Source organism: Sander lucioperca, chromosome 1, assembly GCF_008315115.2.
Source record: "Sander lucioperca isolate FBNREF2018 chromosome 1, SLUC_FBN_1.2, whole genome shotgun sequence".
Lineage (NCBI taxonomy): Eukaryota > Metazoa > Chordata > Actinopteri > Perciformes > Percidae > Sander > Sander lucioperca.
Window position 1 is genome coordinate 43,561,723 of NC_050173.1, and position 24,897 is coordinate 43,586,619.

The 24,897-nt window shown below is 39.7% G+C and overlaps 3 protein-coding genes across 3 annotated transcripts; all 3 read left to right on the forward strand.

The window, feature by feature from the left end:
• Positions 1-302: 302 nt before the first annotated feature.
• Positions 303-14,652, forward strand: srp72 (signal recognition particle 72). Its single transcript, XM_031317215.2, has 19 exons — positions 303-570; positions 1,100-1,220; positions 2,732-2,852; positions 3,226-3,369; positions 3,789-3,900; positions 3,991-4,022; positions 4,629-4,753; positions 5,748-5,805; positions 6,051-6,182; positions 6,297-6,425; positions 8,195-8,267; positions 8,633-8,697; positions 8,858-8,953; positions 9,731-9,834; positions 10,294-10,371; positions 11,275-11,412; positions 11,562-11,599; positions 11,958-12,117; positions 13,506-14,652. The coding sequence occupies exons 1-19, from the start codon at positions 471-473 to the stop codon at positions 13,684-13,686; spliced, it is 2,007 nt and encodes a 668-aa protein (XP_031173075.1). The 5' UTR covers positions 303-470; the 3' UTR covers positions 13,687-14,652.
• A 732-nt stretch (positions 14,653-15,384) lies between these two features.
• Positions 15,385-16,872, forward strand: LOC116062492 (snRNA-activating protein complex subunit 1-like). The gene has a single exon (XM_031317192.2). The coding sequence runs from the start codon at positions 15,560-15,562 to the stop codon at positions 16,679-16,681; it is 1,122 nt and encodes a 373-aa protein (XP_031173052.1). The 5' UTR covers positions 15,385-15,559; the 3' UTR covers positions 16,682-16,872.
• An 869-nt stretch (positions 16,873-17,741) lies between these two features.
• Positions 17,742-24,351, forward strand: arl9 (ADP-ribosylation factor-like 9). Its single transcript, XM_031317193.2, has 4 exons — positions 17,742-18,193; positions 19,736-19,913; positions 20,024-20,199; positions 23,621-24,351. The coding sequence occupies exons 1-4, from the start codon at positions 17,933-17,935 to the stop codon at positions 23,795-23,797; spliced, it is 792 nt and encodes a 263-aa protein (XP_031173053.1). The 5' UTR covers positions 17,742-17,932; the 3' UTR covers positions 23,798-24,351.
• The last annotated feature ends 546 nt before the right edge of the window (positions 24,352-24,897 follow it).

Here is a 24,897-nt window from a genome sequence, read left to right on the forward strand (position 1 = left end):
TTCTTTTCTTTGAATTTTTGTCTTGCTTTCTTAAATCTTGTTTATTTTTTTATTTATCACACAATCACTTTTTTCTTTTGCGTTTTGACTCTTGCGCTGCTGTAACAAGTGAATTCCCCCAATGTGGGCTCATTGAAGTTCATCTTATCTTATTTGTACAGCCAAGAGGTGCTCCAAAAAGAATCCACTAACTGCTTCAGCACCTTCCTACTGCCTACTGTGGGAAGCCGAACTTTATAGGTTGGCTGTGAAGGCATCATTTGCGAGCGTCACTACTAAGTGAGAAACCTTACAGCTAACATCTCCAAAATATCTACTTTTCATTAACATTGAAGCACGTTGTGGTCTATCACTAATCTTTATTTTGTGTATTTGGTATTTATTTTATTTTAAAATTAATAAATACAAATCTTGTTGACCCGGTAGTGTAAACATTCTGCTTCCGCTGATTCAGAGCCCATTCAGCGAAGATGGCGAGCGGAGGGGTCTCGGTGCCTTCGCTGTGGACTGAAGTTAATCGTTGCGGGCAGAATGGAGACTTTACAAGAGCCCTTAAAGCTCTAACTAAAAGTAGGTACTTTCGTCTGTCATCGTTGCTCTCAAACGGAACCGGAGTGTCGGTCAGACAGTAGACAGACGGCCCATATATTCTGCCTCCAATCAGCTGGCTAAGCTAGGGCAAGCTGCATGACAGCTGTTAGCATGTGGCTAGGCTAACGGTAGTTAGACATCTACATGTCCGGTCTCTCAAACACGTAATTATCTTCATATACCAAAGTTCTGTTCATAATTGTATACTTAAGTGTTGTCGCTACAAAACCAGCTGTTCTATGTTGGGTTTATGTGAAGTTATAAGTTAATATTGTGCTCCAGAAATGCACCGTCCTGCCCTGATTAGTGACGTGTCCCTAGCCTTGCAGCTAACTGATCGTGGTCAGCAGCTAACCAGCTTGTACTCAGCTGTTACCAAGCCGTTAGAAACGTTTGTTGACGGTTGGTTCTTCTTCTAATACTGCTGTTTTCAGTCAGTAGTATCTCGGTGTGTAGTTGGCATCTGTTCTTTAATCTGCTGTGTGTTTTTTGTCCTCTTCTCTCGCAGTTCTGCACGAAAACAGGGATGATGTGACGGCCCTTCACTGTAAAATAGTTTGTCTCGTTCAGAATGGCAGCTTCAAAGAGGCGCTGAATGTAATGAACACACATTCAAAACTACTCGGCAGGTAATCGAGTAATTGTGTGGTTTTTTTTTTCACAAAGTGTAATGTTTATTGCACACATGAACCATGACAAAACAAAAGAAATTGGCAGTACCAAACAGATTTTTTTTTTTGGCACATATAGCATATTGCGCATCACCACAAGCCTGTAAACATAGAGGCTACAATGAAGAGAAGGGAGAGCATTGCAGCGCTTGGGAGCGCTTTAAAACCTGTTTTATACAGTCTGTTTAAAACTCACAGAAGAAAGTAGTAGCGTTTGTGATGCAGTCGGCTCGTAAAATTAAAGGAGAATTGAAGTCATTAAAAAAAATATTTAAAAATGTAATCGTGAACAGGGTGAATCGAGATCGCGATTTTATATTGATTAATCGTGCAGGCCTAGTTATGTATGTTCGTAACTTCTACACGTGTTGATTAGTAAATGTGCATTCTTAATATTTGCATGGGAACAATTATCTGATTAAACAGACAGGACATTTTTTCTTGAATCATTTATTTCATTATTTTAATCAAGCAAAATGCATGCAACAATCTTTGCTCATTGGTTTCCGCTTCTCAAATGTTAGGGTTTCTCACTGTCAAGTGATTATAAATGGAATATTTTGGGGGGGTTTTGGACTGTTGAACAGAGAAGAAAAGACATTTGACATGTTATACCATTATAGAATAAATATTTCATTTATTATTCAAGTTTCTTTGTAGAGCATGGTCTTGTACAAAGGCAGGTGGAAGTGCTTAATTGAGTGAAAACAGTAGACGATAAATTGTAACTGAAATACAGGCAGATAGCATGCATACAGTATATGTATGTATATGCCATGCACACATACAAATGCAAAACAACATATCTTGAATTTGTCTTTTTAAAACAACAATGTATCTGCAAACCTCAAATCAGCAAAAACCGTCTGTTCCATACTGGAGGAGCATAAGCTCTGAAGCTCTATCTAATATCTTCAAATGAGAAAAAAATGATCGACAAAGTCATTGTTAATTCAAATAAAACCATGTCATTTGGTTTGCTGTCAAAACGCTTAAAGAATATTATAACTTAATGAAACCTTTGCCATGCTTGTTTCATGCTTTATACTAGGGGTACACGATTCAGAAATTGTCACGATTCGATATCGATTTTCAGGCTCAAGATTCGATTCAAAATCGATTTTTCGATTCAAAAACTATTCTCGATTTAAAAAAAAAAACGATTCACAGTATGTAAATGTAGTTACTTTTCCCATATGATTGCAGTAGACATACAATTAAAAAATGTTTTAAAAAAAATGATTTATTTATTTTTATTAAAAAATATGAATCAATTTTTGGAAGTCTATGAATCGATTTTGAATCGGTAGAGCTTGAATCGCGAATCGATTTTTTTATTTTTATTTTTTTTGTACACCCCTACTTTACGCACATAACCAACACATTACTTGCTTCCATTATTTGCTTCCACTTCTTGCTGTTGGTTCCGTCTCCCTATTGAAATCATTTGTATTACTCGTCTTTCTCAGTGATGTTGCGTTTGAGAAGGCGTACTGCGAGTACCGGCTGAACAGAGTGGATAGTGCCCTGAAGACCATTGAGGCTGCTCCTGAACAAACAGACAAGCTGAAGGAGCTCTACGGTCAAGTGGTAAGGCTGAAGAAAATCATATTATTGCATACTTTTGATTTTTAGACTGTATATTTTTGAGCCTTTTAATGGGAAAAGAAAACAAGTGTTCCTGCCCACCTCCTTGTTGATGTGGCGCATCTTACAAAACACACAATTTGTCCTCACAATCTAGGATATGACTGCCACGAGCTCTTAAAATGCTGTGTATTTTTTTTTTTTTGTTGTTGCCTGGAACTGCTGAATATTAATAATGAGTATCTTCCTATCTAACCATGTAACATGTGATATAGTTTATATAGAACACAAGAACCTTTTTGAAACCACATTTGGACAATGATTTGACACGGAAACACTCCTTCTGATTGGAGCTGTCTCTCTTTTCCTTTTCCAGTTGTACAGACTGGAGCGCTACGACGACTGCAAGAGTGTCTACACAGATCTGATCAGGAATTCCCAGGATGAGTACGAGGAGGAGAGGAAGACTAACCTCGCTGCTGTGGTGGCGTCTATGAGTCAGTGGGAGGAAGCTCCGTTGGTAAGCACTCCTAAAAACATTCTAATTTTGGGCTCTTTGAAGCCACCGTGCTGTAGTTTATTAGCTTTTCTGTGTTGTTGATCAGGTCTTTGTTTCAATCTTGAAACTGGATAAGGAACAAGATAAACTGATTTGCAAAAGTGTTAACATTTCTGTACATCAAACATGTTTAAAGTCTGGAACGGTTCCTCTCTCTTGAATGCTGAGCATAACAAATGACTCCGGAGTCACGCTTATATTCAGCTTATTCTTCATCTGTTGTTAACTAGTATGAATACCAGAGATGAAGAGCTCGTGCAAATTGATCATGCTCAGCTCAATGTCACTGAGACTGGAGTCAGACTGAATCTGTCACCAGGCAAATGACTGTGCAATTATTGTATTATATGGATTTTAACTTGTTATACTTTCTTTTGCAGGAAGATCTAGGTCTTCCCGAGTCCACGTATGAGTTGTGCTACAATGCTGCCTGCACTTTGATTGGCCAAGGACAGCTTACAGAGGCACTCAATAAACTACGACAAGCAGAGGGTCAGTCCCATTCTGTTCTGTCTTCTCTGTCAAGGTGCTGTTTTATTCATTCTTGATTTAAATTGAACTGATTTTGTTTTTCTTTCACAGAGCTTTGCAGAGTCTCATTGGCAGATGATTCTGTGAGTGTTGCTTTTTTTTCTCTTCTAAATCATAATTCATCAAGTCTCATCCATTGTCAAGGAAACAGAGTTTTATTTTGTAACAATTTCATCATGGATGATGTATTAGAGATGATGTGACACACTTTGTGGAACTTAATACTTTTGTAAATTGATCTTGAAAGATCATGAAGTGGAAAATAATAAAAGGGTATTAACTGATATCATTTAGGATTTGTTAAGCTTGGAAAAGGCAAAAACAATTTTGAAGTCATTAATCTTGTCAGTAATATATATATATATATATATATATATATATATATATATATATATATATATATATATATATATATATATATATATATTTTTTTTTTTTATATATTTTTTATCTGGAGAGTGAAGTCAATTTTCGATTCCCAGAAATAGTCTGGATTTGAAATTGATATTTGTTTGAGTTGAGATGTTACCAAGGTAGATGATGGTGTGAGAAGAAAACATTGACCCAAGACACTAGAAATTGAGCAAATAGGAATTTTTATGGTGTTTTTGTTCAATTTGCAACCAATGCCCATGCTTATATTAATTCCCCCAGGATAATCCCTCTGACTGCTGGTTTGTCCCTTTCAGGATGTGACCGAGGAGGACATTGAGTCAGAGCTGGCCGTCATCCATTCTCAGATGGCGTACATCATGCAATTACAAGGTCGGACAGACGACGCTCTGCAGCTCTACAACCAGGTCATCAAGCTCAAGTGAGTGCGGGGATCATCGCAATTCATTTACTCTCAGAAGCAGACGAAGTGAATGTAGCACAGGTTGAAATAATGTTGTTGTATTCTATTTTGAATTTGTGTTGTGATGGTACTCGCAGTATGTACATTTGTGCCAGAAACAGTTTAACGGGCATTTCCAAAGTCCAAACATAAGTTGCACTTTTTTTTAGTAAACTTAGCACAAAAAGTAAGGACATTTGTGTTTGGTAGATTATTTCTCTGTGGTAACAATGCTTTTTGGCAATAAATCTTATACCGTTGGAAAGCCTGTTTAGTTCCCTTTCAAATGGTGCCCCATTTGTAAGGAACATGCATTTATGGGATGAGCAGCAGCGCTGAGTATGTGGGTTGCGCCCATGAAAAATTTGCCAAATCTTCTCTGCCAATGCCAAACAGCTTATTCTGCTGTTGCTATTGACACTTGTTTTGAGCTTCTGGTACCCCTGTGAGCATGGGCCCTACTACTGTAAGTACAGCTACAGTCAGTCAGAATGGGATGCCATCCCACAGCAGTGTGTGACCAGCATGAGGAGGAGGTGCCAGGCTGTTGTGGCTGTGTATGGTTCTTCCACACGCTACTGAGGCTCCTGTTTGTGAAATAAATAAATTGTTCAATTGCCAATATGTCTTGTTTCTTCAAACTTCAATCATCCAATCCACCAAATGAGTCAATGGCAGAATAAGCTGTTTGGCATTGGCAGAGAAGATTTGGCAAATCCTTCATGGGCGCAACCCACATACTCAGCACTGTTGTTCATCCCACAAATGCATGTTCCTTACAAATGGGGCACCATTTGAAAGGCAACTAAACAGGCTTTCCAACGGTGTAAGATTTAGTGCCAAAAAGCATTGTTACCACAGAGAAATAATCTACCAAACACAAATTTCCTTACTTTTTGTGCTAAGTTTAGTATGTGTCAGTAATACAGTGCAGATGTCAAATAGATATTCAATAATATGCTCTAAATTGCAGGCCATCAGATGTAGGGCTGCTTGCTGTGACTGCCAACAATATCATTACAATAAACAAGGTGGGTGTGTGGCAATCTTACCAACTAAAACATTTCATCATAAAAGTATCATTGGGATCTCACTGTAAACCTCAGACTTACTCACTTCCCAATGTGCACCGCCGTGTCCAAAATACTGAATATAACGCACTGTAAAAAAAAATAAATAATAATCTGTTAACATCTATCCACAGATGTAAAATCAAGAAAGCAAAATTCCAACTGGATGAAGTGCATTTTCATTTAAGCTCTGTCTGTTTTCATAGGACCAAAACGTGTTTGACTCCAAGAAAAAGGTGAAACTGACAAACGCTGAAGGTGTTGAATACAAGCTGGCGAAGAAGCAGCTGCAGGCCATTGACTTCAACAAAGCCCTCCTGGCCATGTACACGAACCAGGTAGCTAAAAGATGTTCTGATTCACATTACGAAGATAACAGTAATGGCTGATTTTCCAGAATTTTAGATTTCGTTACTGATCAGCGTTGGTGCATCTCTGCGTGCCGTCAACAGGCTGACCAGTGCAGGAAACTGTCATCCAGTCTTCAGTCTCAGAATCCGGGTCACCCGCGGCCGGTCCTCATCCAGGTTGCTCAACTGTGCAGGGAGAAGCAGCACAGCAGGGCCATCGAGCTGCTCCAGGTAGAAATAACCAACGCTGCTGTCTGTCTGACTCACATCCTAAAAACAAACAAAATCCTCCTACTTTTCTTTCTGATTATGTAAAGGTCCACGGGTAAAGTAAGGCGCCAACGTTGCTGATGTTTCATTCCCACTTAAGCTATCCATACTAAAAAATGTATGTACAAATAGTATTAGACAGAAACTATTAAACACCCAGCAAATGGCTTTACAGTTACTGACACATACACTCATTTCACAAATTTTAAAGTGCTCATATTATGCTTTTTGGCTTTTTCCCTTTCCTTTGTGTTATATATCTTTTTGTGCATGTAATCGGTTTCCAAAGTGAAAAAGCCCAAAGTCCACCCCAAAGGGACTTACCATCTCCAACAGAAAACACTGTTCACAAACTGCTCCAAACAGCTCTATTGTAGTCCAGCCTTTACTTCAGAGACAAACGTGGTCACTTTGTAACACGTTATAATGCTCGCCTAGCTGCTAGCGTGGCACTCCCTCATACACTGCTTCTGACTGGTTAGTAGTCCTTACCTAGTTACTGCACATGTGCAACTCCCAACAAAGATGGTATAGAAGTGAGATGCCTCACTCTGTAGCTAAAACAGAGAGCTCAAAACACAGGGTGAAAAGAGGAGCTGCAGCAATGTGCAGTATAACAAAAATATGGTGTTTTTTGAAAATTAAACCATGTAAACCTATTCTGATATAACCTCTAAATACAATTATGAATCTGAAAATGAGCATAATATGAGGCCTTTAAGCTAATATTACTCTGTGCCCACTGTCTGTAGCTCCAAAAAATAGTAAGTGTAAGACGTGACTGGAATAAGTTATACTGGTATGATTCTAGATTATTTTTTAGGACCTCATGCATCCGTAGCTGCAATCCTAATTGGTCTGTTAAGCAGGATTCTAGAAAATGTATTTAGTTCTTGTTTAGTGAAAAGTGATGCCAGTAGTTATGTTTTATATGCATTCAGTGTAGGGTTCGACCAATATGGATTTTTTACTGCCGATACCGTTTTGTTTTTTTTTCCATCAGCCTTAGTCGATGACCGATACGGGCTGCCGATTTTCTTGAGCCGATATTTGGAGCCGATACTACATCATAAAAATATAAACCCTGCCACACTGGATTTGTTTTCGGAATCTGCTCTGCCATTTCTTTAAAAATAATAAACGGACACACAGATCAGTGTCGCAGCAATCATCTTACATTCATATCACCCAAAAAATGTGTGCAATGTGCATCATATGGATGGGTGCACTGCATAGGGTTAACTGTGCAAGGGTAAAAGGCTTTCATCAACATCTACAACACAGCCTTGATGATGCATTGCTTGCTGACATATTATAAGACAGATATAATCAGGTCATCACAACATGTCCTTTGTCAACACATTTAAATAATTTAAGAAAACAATAAACCTGAAAAGTAGCCATTGAAGTAAAGTGCTTGATTTGTAATTTAAGACTGCCATGGTGCTGAAAGCCTGGCAGGCTTCCAGCACCAGCACTCTGCTAGTGGGGGAGGGGCAGTGCATGGTCTGCATGTGAACTGCAGCGTCTCCAGCAACACAGAGCTGCCTGTGGACGCCTGTCTGTAAATAATGCCGGGAAAAAACTATCAGCGAACGCAGCAGCCGCGTATCGGCCGATACACGTAAAAACTCAGATATCGGCCCGATATATCGGCCGGCCGATAAAATCGGTCTATCACTAATTCAGTGTTTTCGATCATGCTAACTGACTATCGTTTTGTTTTCCAGCAATTCTCAGACCAACATCCAGAGAGTGCGTCTGGCATCAAACTGACAATGGCACAACTCTATTTAATACAAGGTACTGGCATATCTATACCTACAGATTCTACTCTCTTAGAACAGGATATCAGTTGAAAATGTTCCTGTTTCTATAATAAACACATAAATATCTTTGTCAAATGAAAGCATGTTTTGTTGTTCAATATGTATTCAGTTTTTAATTTCAGTGCTTAAATATTCATGAACAAGAAGAACGTACAACTTTTAATGGAAGAATGACATTTTCCAAAAAAAATGTATGCCTCAAACTTTAGTTTTCTAGAAATAAGCATTAATTTCTAGTGATTTTAAGTTTGATATTATGTAACGTGGGCTTTTATATGGTCACAATAGCTGCATTTGTGTTCTAATACTCTGTTTTGGGGTCTTTCTTTTGGTCCTCAGGTCACGTAACAAAAGCTTGTGATGTTCTAAGGTCCATTGAAGAGTTCAAGCACAAATCGGGGATGGTAGGTCTGAAATGAAAACAATACCCTGTCTAGATACATTTGTGACCATTTTTGTATTACAACGTTGTCTCTTTCAGTGATGGTTAACTGTGTAAACTCTTTGATTCCGCTTCAGTCAACTCTCAAAGTGTTCATCTAAACTGTGTCATTGACTCCTCAGATTTCAGCTCTGGTAACGATGTACTCCCACGAAGAAGACATTGACAGCGCTATTGAGATTTTCAAACAAGCTATTGAGCACTACCAGTCTGAACAGGTTTGTGGCCGAACAAAAATCTGTTGCAAGTTGATATAACACAATAGGTATTCTTCTGTGACTCTTGTAGGGATGCACCGATCTGACCTTTTTTCAGTCTCGATACCGATGCCTGGGCTTAGTGTATCTGTCGATACCCGATACCGATCCCATACCGTTGTTGAATTAATAATACACTGCATATACCTTCCACCTTATACCTTCCTTCCATCATGTGGAAGAGACTAAAGGCACCAGACTTTCCTAACTAAGACAAAATAACACAGATGTAATGTATTGAATTCTTATTTATTTGTACACTCAACTCTTCCAGCATGTGACACAGGGAAAAAAACTAACAAAACTGACCGTGGATCTGTTAATATTTCCGGTCCCCCGAAATTTCCCGATCCGGCTATTTTGTCAATATCGGGACCGATATCTGATATTAATATTGGATCGGTGCACCCCTAGACTCTTGTGAGTCTTCCTTTGAACTGGGTAGCCAACTTGGGCAGCGGTAGCCACTTACAGAAACTCAAAATGTATCAACCATTCTCAGGGAACAATACACTGTCACTTGAACCCTCTGTATTTGATTGACGGGTAATTGCAGGAAGTGCAGTGCCGAAACATTACAGCATTGAGTGCTTCATAGAAAAAAAGTCAAAGCAGAGATGCAGTCCAATTTTTAACAACAAATGTAGCCAGTCGCCACTTATACTGTAGTTGAGGATGTGGGTAATACTTTCATCTGACAAGACACTGTGTAATCAGCCTGCCCTTCCTCCTCCACAGCCCGGATCTGCTGCACACTTAGCACTTGTACGAGAAGCTGCCAATTTCAAACTGAAGTACGGACGGAAAAAAGAAGCCATCAGTGATCTGGAGCAGCTGTGGAAGTGAGTTACAGTCTCTCTCTCTCTCTCTCTCTCTCTGTCTCTCTCTCTGTCTCTCTCTCTGTCTCTGTCTCTCTCTCTGTCTCTCTCTCTGTCTCTGTCTCTCTCTCTCTCTGTCTCTCTCTCTCTGTCTCTCTCTCTCTCTCTGTGTGTGTGTGAGAGATCAATCTTGTCGGCATGACGTAGAGCAGCTCATATGTTTATCAAGTTCTTAAACAGCTTGATAAACATCATTCCAGTGTGTATATAGAGCAGGAAAAACACAAATTATAAGATGAACAATTAAACTATGTGAAGGCAAAGCATTTAATCACTTACATATTTGTGCAGCACATCTGTGAGTGAATGTGCAACCTTTAAACTTTCCCGTTTTTGTGTTGGTCTGTTGATCATTTTTACTGCAACAGTTGTTGAAATTCCTGAAACAATGAAGCTAACTTTGTTTCATTTTTCTTGAAACAGGCAAAACACCAACGACATCCACACACTGGCACAACTCATCTCGGCGTATTCTCTGGTGGACACGGATAAAGCCAAATCGTATCCTTTGAAACAATTGAAGACACTAAAGCTTTTTTTTTTTTTTTTTTTTTTGTTATTTGCAATTTGGTGCTCGATTAATCGTCAATCATATTCAAGCAAAAACACCAAACATTTTACTGATTTTTAGTTTCTCAAATGTGGGGGTTTGCTGTGATATATGGAAATCTTTGTTGTTTTAAATTGATGATCAGATAAAACAAGGAGTATGAAGACGCAACCTGGGTTTTTAGGGAATTATATTAGGCATTTTCATAGTTTGTCAAAAGAATTGTCGGGTTAGTCCGTAATGAAAATAATTGTTAGTTGCTAGTTGCAGCCCTAGAAGACCACACCAAAGACGCTACTGACTAGTATGATGTTAATTGCAAAGAACATAGTATTGGAGCTCCATCATTTATTATCCAACCTGAGATTATTATATTTTAATTTTCATTTCGTATATGCTACAAACCAGGGTTTTTCCTGGCACAGAATGGGTCTTTGGGGGGGTGACACGACAGTATTAATATTTAAATAAATCACAAGAGACAGTCTGGTACAGCCAGACTCTGGATGTTAAACTGAGATTAGCTCTCATATTCAAGGTTATGTTCTGCTTGTTCAACAGTGCTGTTAAACACATTCAGAGAGGATTCGATTAGCTATTTTTTATTCTCAATTCTTATAATTTTGGCGCTGGTGATTTTCCTTTGGGGCTGGCTAAAACCTCTTTGGGGGGGCGCCAAAAAATCCTCTATGCAGGAAAAACCCTGCAAGCTCTTGTGTAACACTGCCTTCCTAGCAATGCTAATGCAAAAGGATTTAGGATAGGACTCTCAGATGACATTATGACGGTGCAAATTAAAGTGTACATTTCAAGAGCCAATGCAAAACAGTTGTGTCCTTAGCATTCCTCTCCAGCCTCAGCAAGCACCTACCCTCCGCAGACACAATGGCCTTAAATGTGGACGTGGACGAGCTGGAGAACTCCCACGGAGCCAACTACGTCAGGAAAAAAGCTGCTAAGGTCACAGGAGAAAACCTTCCCAAAGAACAAATGTAAACCCCTTATTACTCCACATCAGCCTTGTTATGTTCACAACATTTTCTAGATTCAAATACCTGTATAATCTAAAAATATCCTTTGTAATATTCAAAGGATGAGCTTTTACTTCCTTTAATCTAATACGTCTGCGTTCTCTTTACAGCCAAGGAGAGATTAAAAAGAAGAAGAAGAAAAAGAGAGGTATGCCATTAATCAAACATTGTTTTGGGGACAGATTATTTCCAAAATAATAATAAATGGCACATGCTCTCAAGAAATGTTAAAGTAAAACAAGTGATTACTATTCAAAGAGACTCTCTTTCCTCTGTTACAATAGCCCACTGAGTTATATTACGTGTTGCAGCAATGACATCTTTCTTAGTGACACTTTTAAGATGATATTGTAAAATTAAAATGGAAATAATTGGTGAACACTTGACCTCTAGGGGCCACCAGTAGGAATTACAACACAATTCTAAAGCTTTTTTTCCTCTTATACAAGATGCGTTCAAAATAATATGCCACCCTTCGGTGATTTCCTCCTCTTCTCTTCTTTTAGGCAAACTGCCCAAGAACTACGACCCCACAGGCACCCCTGACCCTGAGAGGTGGATGCCCATGAAGGAGCGTTCCTACTACAGAGGCAAGAAGAAGGGAAAGAAGAAGGAGCAAATAGGAAAAGGCACACAGGGAGCGATGGCAGGCGCTTCGGCCGAGTTGTGAGTAAAGAATCGCATGCATATGCACATCACTTTCGAGTGGCGTTTACTGGGTGCAATTTCCTGAAATTGAAACCCCATAATCAACTCCACTAATGGAAAAGGAAGAAAGGAAAGGAAAGCACTCGAGATTGTCCTTTTTGTTTCCCTGCCAATGAATCCTCGGTGGAAATGTCCAGCTGCTGTGCAGAAGAAACAGCTTGTGTGTAATTTAGGCCAAAGTAGAAATCCATATGCTAAGACAGTCAGAAATGTCTCTACACGTGGAAAAGTGAGGCAGTGTCAACAGGCTGCTATTTTTATTGTTATGATATAAAGTATCTCAGCTCTCAAAATGACCCTTTTAATGTAACTTTTACTGAAATTACAAAATCACAAGGGAATCCTGTATATAGGCAAATTATACAGTGTTTGCCCCCCCCCCTACTATGAGTTGCATAGTAATGTTTCTACAGAGATATTAGCAATGCTGAAGAAATAGGTGTTTGATAGACAATTGATTAAAAACAATTTTGATAATTTTATGTTTTCATATACTTATACTTATGTATTCATTTAACTCATTTATCAAGAAAATGAAATATTTGTTGGTTTCAGCTTCTCAAATGTGAAGATTATTTGCTTTTCACTGTTTGCCGTTGTAGATTAAATGCCCTTTTTCCGTTTTAGACCAAATAAGCAATCGGTAGAAGTCATCTTAGGCTTTATTCACTATCTTCAGACTTTTATAAACAAAGTGATATTAAAAAGAATCAATTGCAGCCTTCGTTGACAGTTTAAAGGAATAGTTTGACGTTTTGGAAACATGCTTATTAGCTTTCTTACTTGTCATGTCTGTATGCTAAGAATGGAAACTGGTGGAATGCAGCTAGCCTGACTTTGTCCAAAATGCAATAATACACCTACCAGCACATATATCAGACATGAGAGGGGGATCAGAAGAAAAGAGATGCCTTTATTTATCCCGCAAGGAGGAATTCACATTTTTCACTCTTGTTGGTTACAGTTGCAGTTACACACATTACACACAGGCCCGAAATACACACACATGCACAAACAGGACATATACATGCACTAATGGAGAGATGTCAGAGTGAGGGGGCTGCACACGGATGAGTGCACCGAGCAGTTGGGGGTTTGGTGCCTTTGCCCAAGGGCTTCTTCTCATCTAACGACAAGAAAGCAAATACATATTTCCCAAAATGTCCAACTATTCCCTGAAAGTACTTGAAGGGCATAGAGTGACACGTATAAGGTTTCCCACACATCTCATTTCAACTTGTTTTGAAGAGCCTAGCGGTGTATTATAGGTTCAAAATATTCCCAGAATTAACAAATATTTCCTTGAGAGCAATCTCTGACACGGTTTTTGCTCTTCCTCTGTTCAGGGATGCCAGTAAGACAGCCAGTAGCCCCCCTACCTCCCCCAGACCAGGGTCTGCATCCAGCTCCTCTACAGCCGCCGCCAGCAACGTGGTCCCCCCACGGCAGCAGAAACCTGCAGCCTCGGGGGCCACACGCAAGAAGGCACCACAGAAGAAGAAGAAGGGAGGCAAAGGAGGCTGGTAGTCAGAGGGAAGCAACACGTCAGGCAGAGGGGCCATGGGATACTCTGTCTCACCAAGAAATCATAAGCTTTTCTCTTTTTTATGTTTCAAGTTAAATTGAACTTTTTGTTCTGGCCATTCATTTAAATATGTGAAACCAAAAGCTCCCCTCTGCTCTTCTATGTCATTTAATTTGTGGCGTTAAAAGTACAGAAGAGAGAGTATTTAAAGGACAGTTCCACTGAAATTAACTTTTTTTAGCTCTGCAAAAGCAGATTGATTCTTAAAATGTTTTCTGTTTTAACTTTCTTTTCACTCGTGACCTTCTGAGGTCACAGTGAAATGAACAAAATAACGAGTTCTTTTTTTTTCTTTAAATGGTCAGATGAATGGGAAATGCTTTTTCTTCGCCGTTACCTGGTGCTTTTTTTTTTTTTTTTTTTTTTTAAATCAAAATGGCCTTCCTGTATTGTCCTCCTGTAATGTGTCAGGTTTTCACAGAGATGTTGCATTCAGAAACATCTTTAAATGTCTATCAAATATGAAAATACATTTGTTTGGTAGATCCAGCAAACTTTTATTCCATGAAGTGTCAACTAAATCATTAAAACCATGTCCCTACTGACTTTAAGACCTCAGTTTCATTTAATTCCGTGCCATGTCGGTGTTGCATTTTCCTTAATATAGTTAATCATGCAGTTAGGAAAACTACTTTTGCAAAGTAACTCAAAGTTCAATTTTGGGAGAACTGTCCTTAATATTTCTTGGGTCTGAGTATTAGGATATACATACTCTGGCTGTTTGCTTTCCTTAAACTGTCTCTTCACTTTCAATCAGCTGCCACGATGCAATGTTAAAGAATATTTATTTTTGAATCCCTGTGTTGGTCTAAATAATTTAAATTCTTAAATTTAATTCTGTCCGATGCATGTTTTAAGACCAAACAGGTGTCCCCTTTTGTTAAGTCTTAATAAAACTCTTAATGACACATGGCCCCTGTGTTTCCATTAACTAGATGGCTACTACTCTCTACTACTTGAACTGCATTAGGTTTTTTTAAAGGTTGCATTTGATATGCAGTTGATATTTCATTTAGGTAAAAAAGAAAGATGGCAAGTGAAAATGTGCACATGATTTCCACATCAGTTAAAATGAACCCTCTTTTTAAAAAATAGAATAGAATATGAATCTGCCCTTCAGAAATGAAAGCAGGTAAATATAATGTTACAGAAATCCTATAAACCAGCTCGAGAAAACACTAACAAGCTGGTGTGAGGAAACACTATGCTACAAAATGCAAATACTGACAAAAAGCCAATTTTGAGGAATTCACAAGTTGTAGAACTAAACTAAGATCCTAAATCCGCAACAATGAATCTAATTCAGTGGCGCTCAATATAGGCAAATAATAGAATGAGATTAGAACTTATTTCTCATTATCTTAATCTTTTTTTTTTTTTTTACCTCTGATCTCTATATTTTAATTTATAAAGAGATACTCCCACTATCTTTGGTAGATTAAGGAGACGCTTTTCCCCAGCCATATAAATGTTAGGTCTATGGTACATTTTATTTTAGGAGCTATGCGGGAAAAGGTAAACATATAAATTATGTTAAGTTTGGGGATTATAACTATTGTTATCAAATTAATCCTAACCAATAGAGATATATTACAGTTACTCCAGGCATGTAAAGGGACTAAATTGTCCTAATCTCGTGTAAAAATTGAACACCCAGGTAAACCACACCTGATGGTTAATCGCCATGATTGGCTCCTTCCACTCGTGGGCGTAGTTCTCCGGTAATTGGACAATGACGGGCCTCACCTTGCTTGAATCCGTTCGGAGCGCCTTCAGAGTTTCAGTAATATCTGAGGTTATTGTTTTGCGCACAGGATGCCTCGTAAGCCGCCGGTTTACTCTGCTTTCTTCTACGATCCTCTGACAGAAGATGTGGAGCAACTGCTGGCTCGTTTCCAGCACACCGACTCCGTCAGGTACGAGTTGTTCTCAGCCATTTGGAGGGAGATAGGCTTCTCAGATGTGTTCAGAGGCATCCCCAGTGTGGCTGAACTGAAGAGATTCTGCAGAGTAGCGCTGGCCACAGCCGTGAAGTACTTCCTGCCTCCATACAGCTACCAGATTCGAGTGGGAGGCTTGTATTTGATGTTTGGTTTGTACCACACACAACTTGCCATTCCACCAGTGAAGATTAGACTCGCTCTCAGGGACTGGGCTCCAACCCAGAAGTTTCTCAAGGATTCATTGAATTATGGGCATCACGATGTTGTTTACATATACGAAAAGCTTGTTGCAAACAAAGCCATACACTACACAGCCATGCCACATTTTCTCAGCTTCCAAAAGCAGTTGAAACCAAAGAGGGACGCCGTGTGTACAGAGTTTCTTGGGAGGAGCACAGCCGTCCAGGAGCTCTTCTCTGCCGACATCCTGGAGGAGATGTCCAACATCCAGAGCCACTATGAGCAGCTGAAGGAGGCCACGGTGGAGGTCAGCTGCCAGGCCACCATGACCCATCGAAACTTTTCCGCCCAACTGAAAGACAGCATGTCAGAGTTCATCACTTGGCAGAAGAAGACTTTCTCACAGGAGAACAAAGGCAAGAAGTCTGTTGTTGATGATTGTGATGATGATGATGATGATGATGATGATGAAGATGATGAGGTGGAGAAGCACGCTGAGGCAGAGAGCAGCAGCAGGGCCAGGCTCCTGTCCTCCATCAAGCAGAAGAGCTACAGCAACTTCCAGGAGGCGTCCAAGGCCAGGAGGCATCGACAGGCCGAGACAGTGGAGTCCTCCAGCTCCGGGGCAGATCAGGTCCAGGAAACTGGGGCTCGGCAGCGAAAGAGGCCTCCCTCACTGCGGGCCAGGACCCAGAAGAGTCTCGGGGTGACGCGGGATGACAGCAAGCTCCAGACCTGGCTCCTGAGTGCTCCTAAGAAGCAGGAGAGGGTGCCGGTGAAGAGGACCAACCAGACAGCACCTTTCAAACCATGATGGGAAGGGAGGAAGGAGGGCTTTCAGATAGAAGTTCTGGCCTTTTGTTTTTGAAGTTCATTCATTTGGGGAAAAAAAGACCTTTTTGATTTGATAAACCGTTGGATTTAAGTTGATTTTCATTCATTATGCATCTGTTGTTTAACTGGAATCCTTTCATTTGTTAATAAATGTATTTCATGATTGCCTCACTGTCGTGTTTTACTCCTGACTTCAACATTGCAGGTTTGAGTAAGGAAAGGTTTGACTTCACAATCTGGACTGTCTTGTCTTTTGCCAGGACACTCAACTGGTTATTTCAAACCTTTGCAGGGATCTGTCGTCTGCACAGAAAACCCCAACTGACACCCAAATCTGTTTATGGTAGGCCTACATGCTTTTTATTACCATTTTAATGATGTTCTTGCCATGTTAATTCATGGATGTACAGTTTCAGAATTTCATGAGTAATACTGAAAATGATGCTATGCTAATTTGCAAAGTTAGCCTACTTCTTTTAACCACTGGTTAAAATCAGTGGTGGAGAAAGTATTCAGACCCAGTATTAACTGTATTGGCAGCAAAATGTAGCATACTTAAGCATCAAGCAGCAAGTAGAAGTACTCAAGGAAAGAGTTTCCTACACTCGAATTGTGAATTTTCTTTTATTAAAATGCTTGAAACAACTGCATTGGCATTAAAAACAGGAGGGAATATTCTTACAGCATTGGCAGTTTTTTTTTTTTTAACAAAAGATAAGACTAAAATTACTCAAGTTGATATTGTGCACTGAAAATTGCATCATGTTAAATCTTAGTATGCAAAATAACTAGTAACTTCAGTTGTCGAGAATAAAGTAGCAGACAAATTAAATACTCAAGTAAAGTAGAAGTACCTCAATTCCATAATTGAGTACAGTACTTGAGTAAATGTGCTTAGCCACTTTCTATCACCGGTTCTAATTACTTGATTAATCCCATGTTTGTTTAAAAGAAGCTTAAGAGTTTATAATGAAATAGTTTAGGAATAACGGCGCCCTCATGCGGTGAGATTGTAACACTGCATCAACAAAAAGCGGCGCACTTCATTCCGGAAACATCGTTTTGAGGAGTTCCTCCTCCTCAGCTTCCTGTCTGTTAATCCACTTGTTGAGTCGAGGAGGAGGACATCGAGGTGGATACAAAGTGTAAGCTTCGCTAAAAGTGCAACAATGGCGTACACGGACGGATAAACAGCGACAGATTGGAAAGCAAAAGCCGGCGGTTGAGCACCATGATCGGTTTGAAGGAAGCCGGTGTCCTCGGCACCTCCGTCGTTGTAGCGGGGGGAGTCGCTTATCTTCTATGGACCTACGCGTCCTCCTCCTCCGGGGAGGAGAAGCCTGAAACTCGGCCGGAGAAAGACGGTAAAAGTGCTCGAGAGGAAGAAGAGGGAAAGGCACAGAAGAGAAGAGAGGAAGCTGCGGCTGAACAAACTGTTGTGGCCGCCGCCGCTGCTGCTGTTGCTGCTGCTCAAACTCAGAAAGCATCGATGGTAAAACGACACACCTTCCTGGAAACAGTTGTTGGAGAGTGTAGGCCTACTTTAAAACTTGTTTTCTAAAAATTGATATCCAAATGTTCTTAGAAGGCAGGACAAAATGAGCACGTTTAACTTCCCCTAAAAATGGTTTAGTTTTAGGATTAACTTGAGGTAGCTAGCCTATCACACTCTCAGTAGAAGAAACGCCCAAAACAGACCAGAGTACAGCAGCTACAGAATAGAGTTTGTGTTTTAAGATTGGCTAGATAATTATGAACATCATCCAGAGTTCATAAACTACTACTACAACCAGATAAATACCCTTTTAGTTGTAATGGTTAAACAACAGCAACAAGTTCATGCAAGTTCACTGGGGATTGCTGTGGGGAGTTCTGGGAAATGTAGGGCCTTTATTAGAAAGACAAGTGACAGAAAAATAAACATTTTTCCATGCTCTCAAATATAAATATTTGGTGGTTTTCTTTAGTTTCTGTGACAGTTGAAATAATGTCTTGCTTCAAGCACTGTGATGGACCTTTTAACATTTTATAGGCCAAAAGACTTAAACTAAACAGTAGATTAAGGGATAATAGTTTGTTGCAGCCCTAACATATATTAACAATAATATTTAAACTCATTGTTAGTCCACTGAGTTTTTCTCTTTCTTCCTTAGAAACACTGTCATCAGCATTTTGGACATTATCTTTGTATCGGCTGCTACTTAAAGCTAATAGTGCGTAGTTTCTGCCTCCCCCATGTGGAATTTTAAGTAATAACAAAGTTGTATGCGCGTGCACATGATACAAGCCTTACGTGACTGATTATTTTCTTGATAAATCTAATAATTGGTCTATCAAATGTAGGAAAATTGTGGGCAAAAAAAGATGTCCATTACAGTTTCCCAGAGTCCAAGGCGATGTCTTTAAGTGCCTTGTCTTAAACCCAAAGATATTTAATTTACATTTATGTAACAAAAGAAATGCAGCAAATAATCACGTTTGAGAAGGGGCAACCATTTTTGCTTGATAATTGACTTAAACAGTTAATCGATTTATAAATCAATCATACAAATTGTTTCAGCTGCACAGTGTCAGAGTAAAGTTGCCGTGGAATGCCCAGTCAGATTCTTGTTTTACGCATTCCTTTTACAAAATAAGACAGATTTGTAGACTAGGCTTTGGTCTCTTAAGTTGTTGTTCAACTGCTTTATGTGTGGGCATAATTCATTATTTTCATGTGAGAAGTTTTGGTTGGTTTTGTATGAAAAACATGCACATTTCTTAGTCCAGACCTTTATTGTCCCTCAAGGGGAAATTTGATTTGCAGTAGAGGGCAAAACCTCAAACAACAGTTAGATTAGATTAGATTCAACTTTATTGTCACTGCACATGTCACAAGTCCAGAGCAAAGAAATGTAGTTAGTTACAGAAAACATCCAAATAAAAACATAGACTTATGTATGAAGTGAGTATCTTTATGGTAGCAGTAAAGAAACAACTGCGGAGCAGATAGTATTCAGTCTTAATCTGCCGTGTACTGGTCTGTGTTCTGCAGTCCAAGTCTGTGGAGTCAGCAGGGACGCAGGTGCTGGTTCTGGGTCTGGATGGAGCGGGTAAAACCAGCCTGCTGCACTGTTTGGCCACCGGGTGCCTGGAGCAGGACATGGAGCCGACGCAGGGCTTCAACGCAGTCTCCATCAGCAGAGAGGATCTGCACATTGAATTCCTAGAAAGTAAGTCTGAACCCAAAAGAGGTGATGGTCAATGCCACCGGTCACTTCTGCTGCACGCCATGAGTTTGATGTCGATGTCACAGTCGTCTGTCTGTCTCTCTGTCTGTCAGTTGGAGGTAAAGAGGAGCTCCGGCCGTACTGGCAGAAGTACATGTCCAAGGCCCTCCTGCTGGTGTTCGTGGTCGACTCCTCCAACCCACAGCTTTTCCCCGTTGCTAAGAAGCATTTACATGAGCTGCTGGCCTCTGACCCCCGCCTGCCTTTAATGATACTGGCCCACAAACAGGTGAGAATGACAGATAAAAACACTCCAGGCTGCTTTTAACAAAAGCCTGCGGGCCCTTTTGTCTTCGAAGAGCGCTACACAGATTATAATTAGAGACTTTGTGTTCACATGGGATTCAACGAATGATTATTTTCTAGTGCTGTCAAACGATTAAAATATTGAATCGCGATTAATCGCATTAATGTCATAGTTAACTTGCAATTAATCATGCATTTTTATCTATTCTAAATGTCCCTAGATTTCTTTTTGTCCCATTATTTTTTCTCATTTTAATGCTCTTATCAACATGGAAAAGTGGATCGGCTTGCTTTGTGCTTTTGTCGCCTGGCTTTGACGAGGGGGTGGAGAATTGGCATCAGCTGTGTGCTTGGCCATCAAGTGGTATTTCAGACTGGACGTGCTGCGATGATAGCTCAGTTCACAACGACAAAACACACAAATCACTTTGGTTGTGTCAATGGAACCATTTGGCAACTTTTAAAAAGTAAACTTTCCATTCAGAATCTTACTGGCATCCATTTCGGCGTCTCGCGCTCGCCATCCACTCAAAACGTAACATTAGCCTACTACTCTTTGGCCGGCTCACAAGCCCAAACAAGTGTGCGGCGTGTCTGTTGTTTAGTTTCCGGTCTAGCTAGATCCATTGTGGTGTTGTAGTTTTTCTAACGTTACTAGTTGTTGCAACAGCATGTGAAAAAAACTACAAAGTTTGCTAGGCCAAAAAGAACATTAATCTCGCAATAAAAAAATTGACGCCGTTAAAATGGGTTTGCGTTAACGGCGTTAATAACGCGTTTAACTGACAGCACTATTATTTTCATTAACCATTAATTTACTGATTAATTTCTCCATTATTCATTTGGTCTAAATTGTCAGAAAATATATAATGAAAAATAGCATAATATAGTTTCCTAGGGTCCAATTAGTTATTTTCAAATGTCATGTTTTGTCCGATCAAAACTCCATAATCCAAATATATTCAGTTCACTCAGTTCATTATTATAGAACTAAGAAAACCAGCAAGTTTTTGCATTTGTCGATTTTTGGCATATTTGCTTTTTTTTTTTTTTTTATAAACAAAAGATGAATCAAATATCAACACAGTTACTGATTCATTTTCTGTTAATCAATACATTTCTAGTGTTCAGATGGGATTTAATTGTTTCTGCTCAGAATGTTGTAAAAGTGTGATCCAAATGTAAGTCATGCACTGACAACTAAGATTTAAAACTCAGAAACTGATGCTGCATTTTTAAGTTGATTGTCTCACTCGCACCAGTTGTCTTCGCTGTAGCCTGTGTTTCTACTGTACCCATGGAAATACCAACCAAAACGTATTTCTAAGTAGATTTTGAATGCACTCTGAATCAATGAAAAGTGTTTTCAAACACAGAAGTAAAGCTGGCTACTTTAATAGGTCTAACAACTGAAAGCCACTATTTTGAAGGATTTTGAAATTCCTGAATGCCAATACTGCCGTAGACTGCAAGTTTTCACAAAGGTTGTCTCATTTACATGTAGCTGCAAACAAAAAGTCGTGCTAAGAATATTCTGTTTATTTTTTGCAAAGTTACTCATGTCAAAATAAGTTCAATATTTAGTATCAAAACATGTCAGTGGGAAAATATTTGATCACAATTTTTATATATATATATAAATAAATAAATAAATAAATAAAAGGAATAGAGGATGTTGGGTAACACTTTACTTGAAGGTATCGACATAATCATGACATGACACTGTCATAACTATGACATGACACTGTCATGAACGTGTCATAAACGTTATAAACAAGTCATAAACGTTTATGACTTCTGTCATTAAATGTCATTCGGTTTTTGTCATGACAAGTTGACATTGTGTGAGTTGTCTTGATTATGACAACTTGACATTAATCAAAGTGACATTACCAGAAGTTGTCTTGGTTGTCTAAGTTGACATTCAATTTGTTTGGGATGTCTTTGTCATGACAACTTGACATAATGTCATCCTGTTTAATGTCAAGTTGTCTTAATAAGGACACGCCAAAGAAATGTAATGTCAAGTTGTCATGACCAACACAACTTCTGGTAATGTCACTTTGATTAATGTCAAGTTGTCATAATCAAGACAACCCAAACAATGTCAACTTGTCATGACAAAAACCGAATGACACTTAATGACAAAAGTCATAAACGTTCATGACTTGTTTATAACGTTTATGACACGTTCATGACAGTGTCATGTCACGATCATGTCGATACCTTCAAGTAAAGTGTTACCGGATGTTGTATTTAAATAATCCGAAAAGACTTAGAAGGTAGTTTCCGTGTTGCTATTAGAGGCACAAGTCCTGTCCAGAATCTAAAAACGTTAAACTCCAGAGCAGAGGCCTGTACTACGAAGCAAGATTTGGCATTAATGAGCTAACTTCAGGTTCAACCCAGGGTTTTCTGTACCACGACGGTGGATCACTTGTTACCGGGTTCAGTCGCCATGGTAACTTATGGTGAACACCTAACCTGGTCGGGAGCAGGTTATGTTGGAGATTAGAGATCAACTGGTGTAAAAGCACCGCCTACTGACCAATCAATACTCGACTGATAACGGCATCATCGCAAGCGGTGGAAATTAGGACGGTAAGATCAGGCGGCGCTCGGTGCGCCGAGAGGGAGAGAGGGATGCGCTCATAAAAGTTAAAACATTTAGAGACCCCCGCTAACATTCCCTGATGGGTATTTTTGTGAAATATATAGATTTTAATGGGAGGGAATTACATATAGGCTATCTGCATCTTGAGCCGTGTGTTGCCAATGCGCACATTGGTTTGAATTATGTTTTTATATATATATTATTTGCTCTCACGATCGCTTCCACTGCCAGGGTTGCAACTGAAATAATAGGCTAAAGCAACGACAGTTTATGGAATGGACAAGTGTAATAATGGTCCGATCTAGTGCCTGACTGATGGGGAAGATATTGATAAACGTTGTGATTTACGCATTTACAGCGTAAGCTATTTTCTGCCAGCTTTCCTCCGGTTTTAGGAAGCAGCGACTGTATTGCGTTTTGCCTGCAAAACCGTGTCCGTGTTCTTCATATTTATGTAGAATTATAGTTTGCTCTTCTTATATAAAATATGCGGCTCCGGTAGATGTTTGCGATTGGTCGTGCTGCGCAAACACCGCCTCTTTTATGTGAACGCGCGTGCCGCTGGATTGGGAAACTGTGGGTTGATTGAACTAGTTGTTAACCACCGTCGTGACACAGCTTATGCGGGACCGCGGTTGTTAGGGTTAGTGAAGCCGGGTAAATCCAGGGCATGTTGATCTTGATTCATAGTACAGGTTTCTGGTATCCTCTGATGTGTCTTTATAATGAAGTAAGGGGACGATTGAAATCTCCAACTAGATGTCCCCTCATGTTTGTCTCATGTTTCCAGGACCTTCCAGGATCCTGCAGCATCACCGACCTCCACGACGCTCTGTCTCTGTCCGAGGTCGGAGACCGCAAGTTGTACCTCATCGGCACCTACGTGAAGAAGGGCGACGCGGAGCTTGCCTATGGCGTCCAGGACGCTCGCGACCTGATCATCCAGATGGTTTGTGACGGCAGATAAACACACTCCGTTGGCGGTTGTCATTTACTCCTGTGTGTTTTTGATACAAATCAAATAGGTTCTCTGCACCTTTTTCACATCAGTGTTTTCGCTACACCAGGTCGGCTGAAAGTCTTTAATTTATTTATGAGAAAATAAAAATAAATGTATTTGTTGTCTTTGTATGGTATAGTTGGGGTTATAAAACTCCTGGATTCTGGATATGAAAGTGTAAAATTTCACTGACTTGGAAAAGCACTTTCCTTGTTTGACAATGACAGTTTTTTTTCCAGACCTACGGTATCTTTATTTTCGCTCGGTGCCTACAGGACACTCCTAACAACATGTGTGTTCAAATGTTCTCTCCACCAAAGATTTATTTTATTTTCATCCAGGCTGGTGGTGATGAGTTTCACCTGTAGATCATGCTACACGAGCAACTCTAGAAAGCAGTTAATGCAGATGGTACAGAATCACAATGGATTTATTTCAGGCCATCTGTGTAGCTGCGGGTTGCAGCTTTATCACCCACGATGAGCCAACAGTCTGTTAACTAATTTGTTAAGTAGGCAAACACAAATGTAAAAATCACCGTTGACTGTAACTGAGTTATTTTTTTCTAATTTACACTGTGTCATGATGTTTGTCATGATACACAGAATATGTAATACCTCGATAATATGACTTAAAGCTGTACTGGACAAGATTGTAATGAAAAAATAAACCCATAATATCAACTTAAAGAACAAAGTGAGGCACCCCATCCCTACTGATAAACACCTGTTACATTCACTTAGTATTTCGGCCGAACTTTCAAAGCAAATCACAAAGCTTAAAGGAACACGCCGACTTATTGGGACTTTAGCTTATTCACCGTAACCCCGAGAGTTAGATAAGTCCATACATACCCTTCTCATCTCCGTGCGAGCTGTAACTCTGTCTGACGCCCCCACCGCTAGCTTGGTTAGCACAGATCCTGAAGGTAAACGGCTCCATCTAGCCTACTGCTCCCAATAAGTGACAAAATAACGCCAACATGTTCCTGTTTACATGTTGTGATTTGTATAGTCACAGTGTGTACAAATAACAAGGTCACATGAGACACAGCCATCTTCTAACCG

What these genes read in the sequence shown, in the direction of transcription:
- srp72 (XM_031317215.2), top strand. Translation starts at nt 471, where the DNA reads ATGGCGAGCGGAGGGGTCTCGGTGCCTTCGCTGTGGACTGAAGTTAAT. An exon ending in AACCAGGTCATCAAGCTCAA is followed by an intron (nt 4,754 to 5,747) that starts GTGAGTGCGGGG and finishes TCTAAATTGCAG; the next exon opens with GCCATCAGATGTAGGGCTGC. An exon ending in GACACGGATAAAGCCAAATC is followed by an intron (nt 10,372 to 11,274) that starts GTATCCTTTGAA and finishes ATTCCTCTCCAG; the next exon opens with CCTCAGCAAGCACCTACCCT.
- LOC116062492 (XM_031317192.2), top strand. Translation starts at nt 15,560, where the DNA reads ATGCCTCGTAAGCCGCCGGTTTACTCTGCTTTCTTCTACGATCCTCTG.
- arl9 (XM_031317193.2), top strand. Translation starts at nt 17,933, where the DNA reads ATGATCGGTTTGAAGGAAGCCGGTGTCCTCGGCACCTCCGTCGTTGTA. An exon ending in AAACTCAGAAAGCATCGATG is followed by an intron (nt 18,194 to 19,735) that starts GTAAAACGACAC and finishes TGTGTTCTGCAG; the next exon opens with TCCAAGTCTGTGGAGTCAGC. An exon ending in TGATACTGGCCCACAAACAG is followed by an intron (nt 20,200 to 23,620) that starts GTGAGAATGACA and finishes TCATGTTTCCAG; the next exon opens with GACCTTCCAGGATCCTGCAG.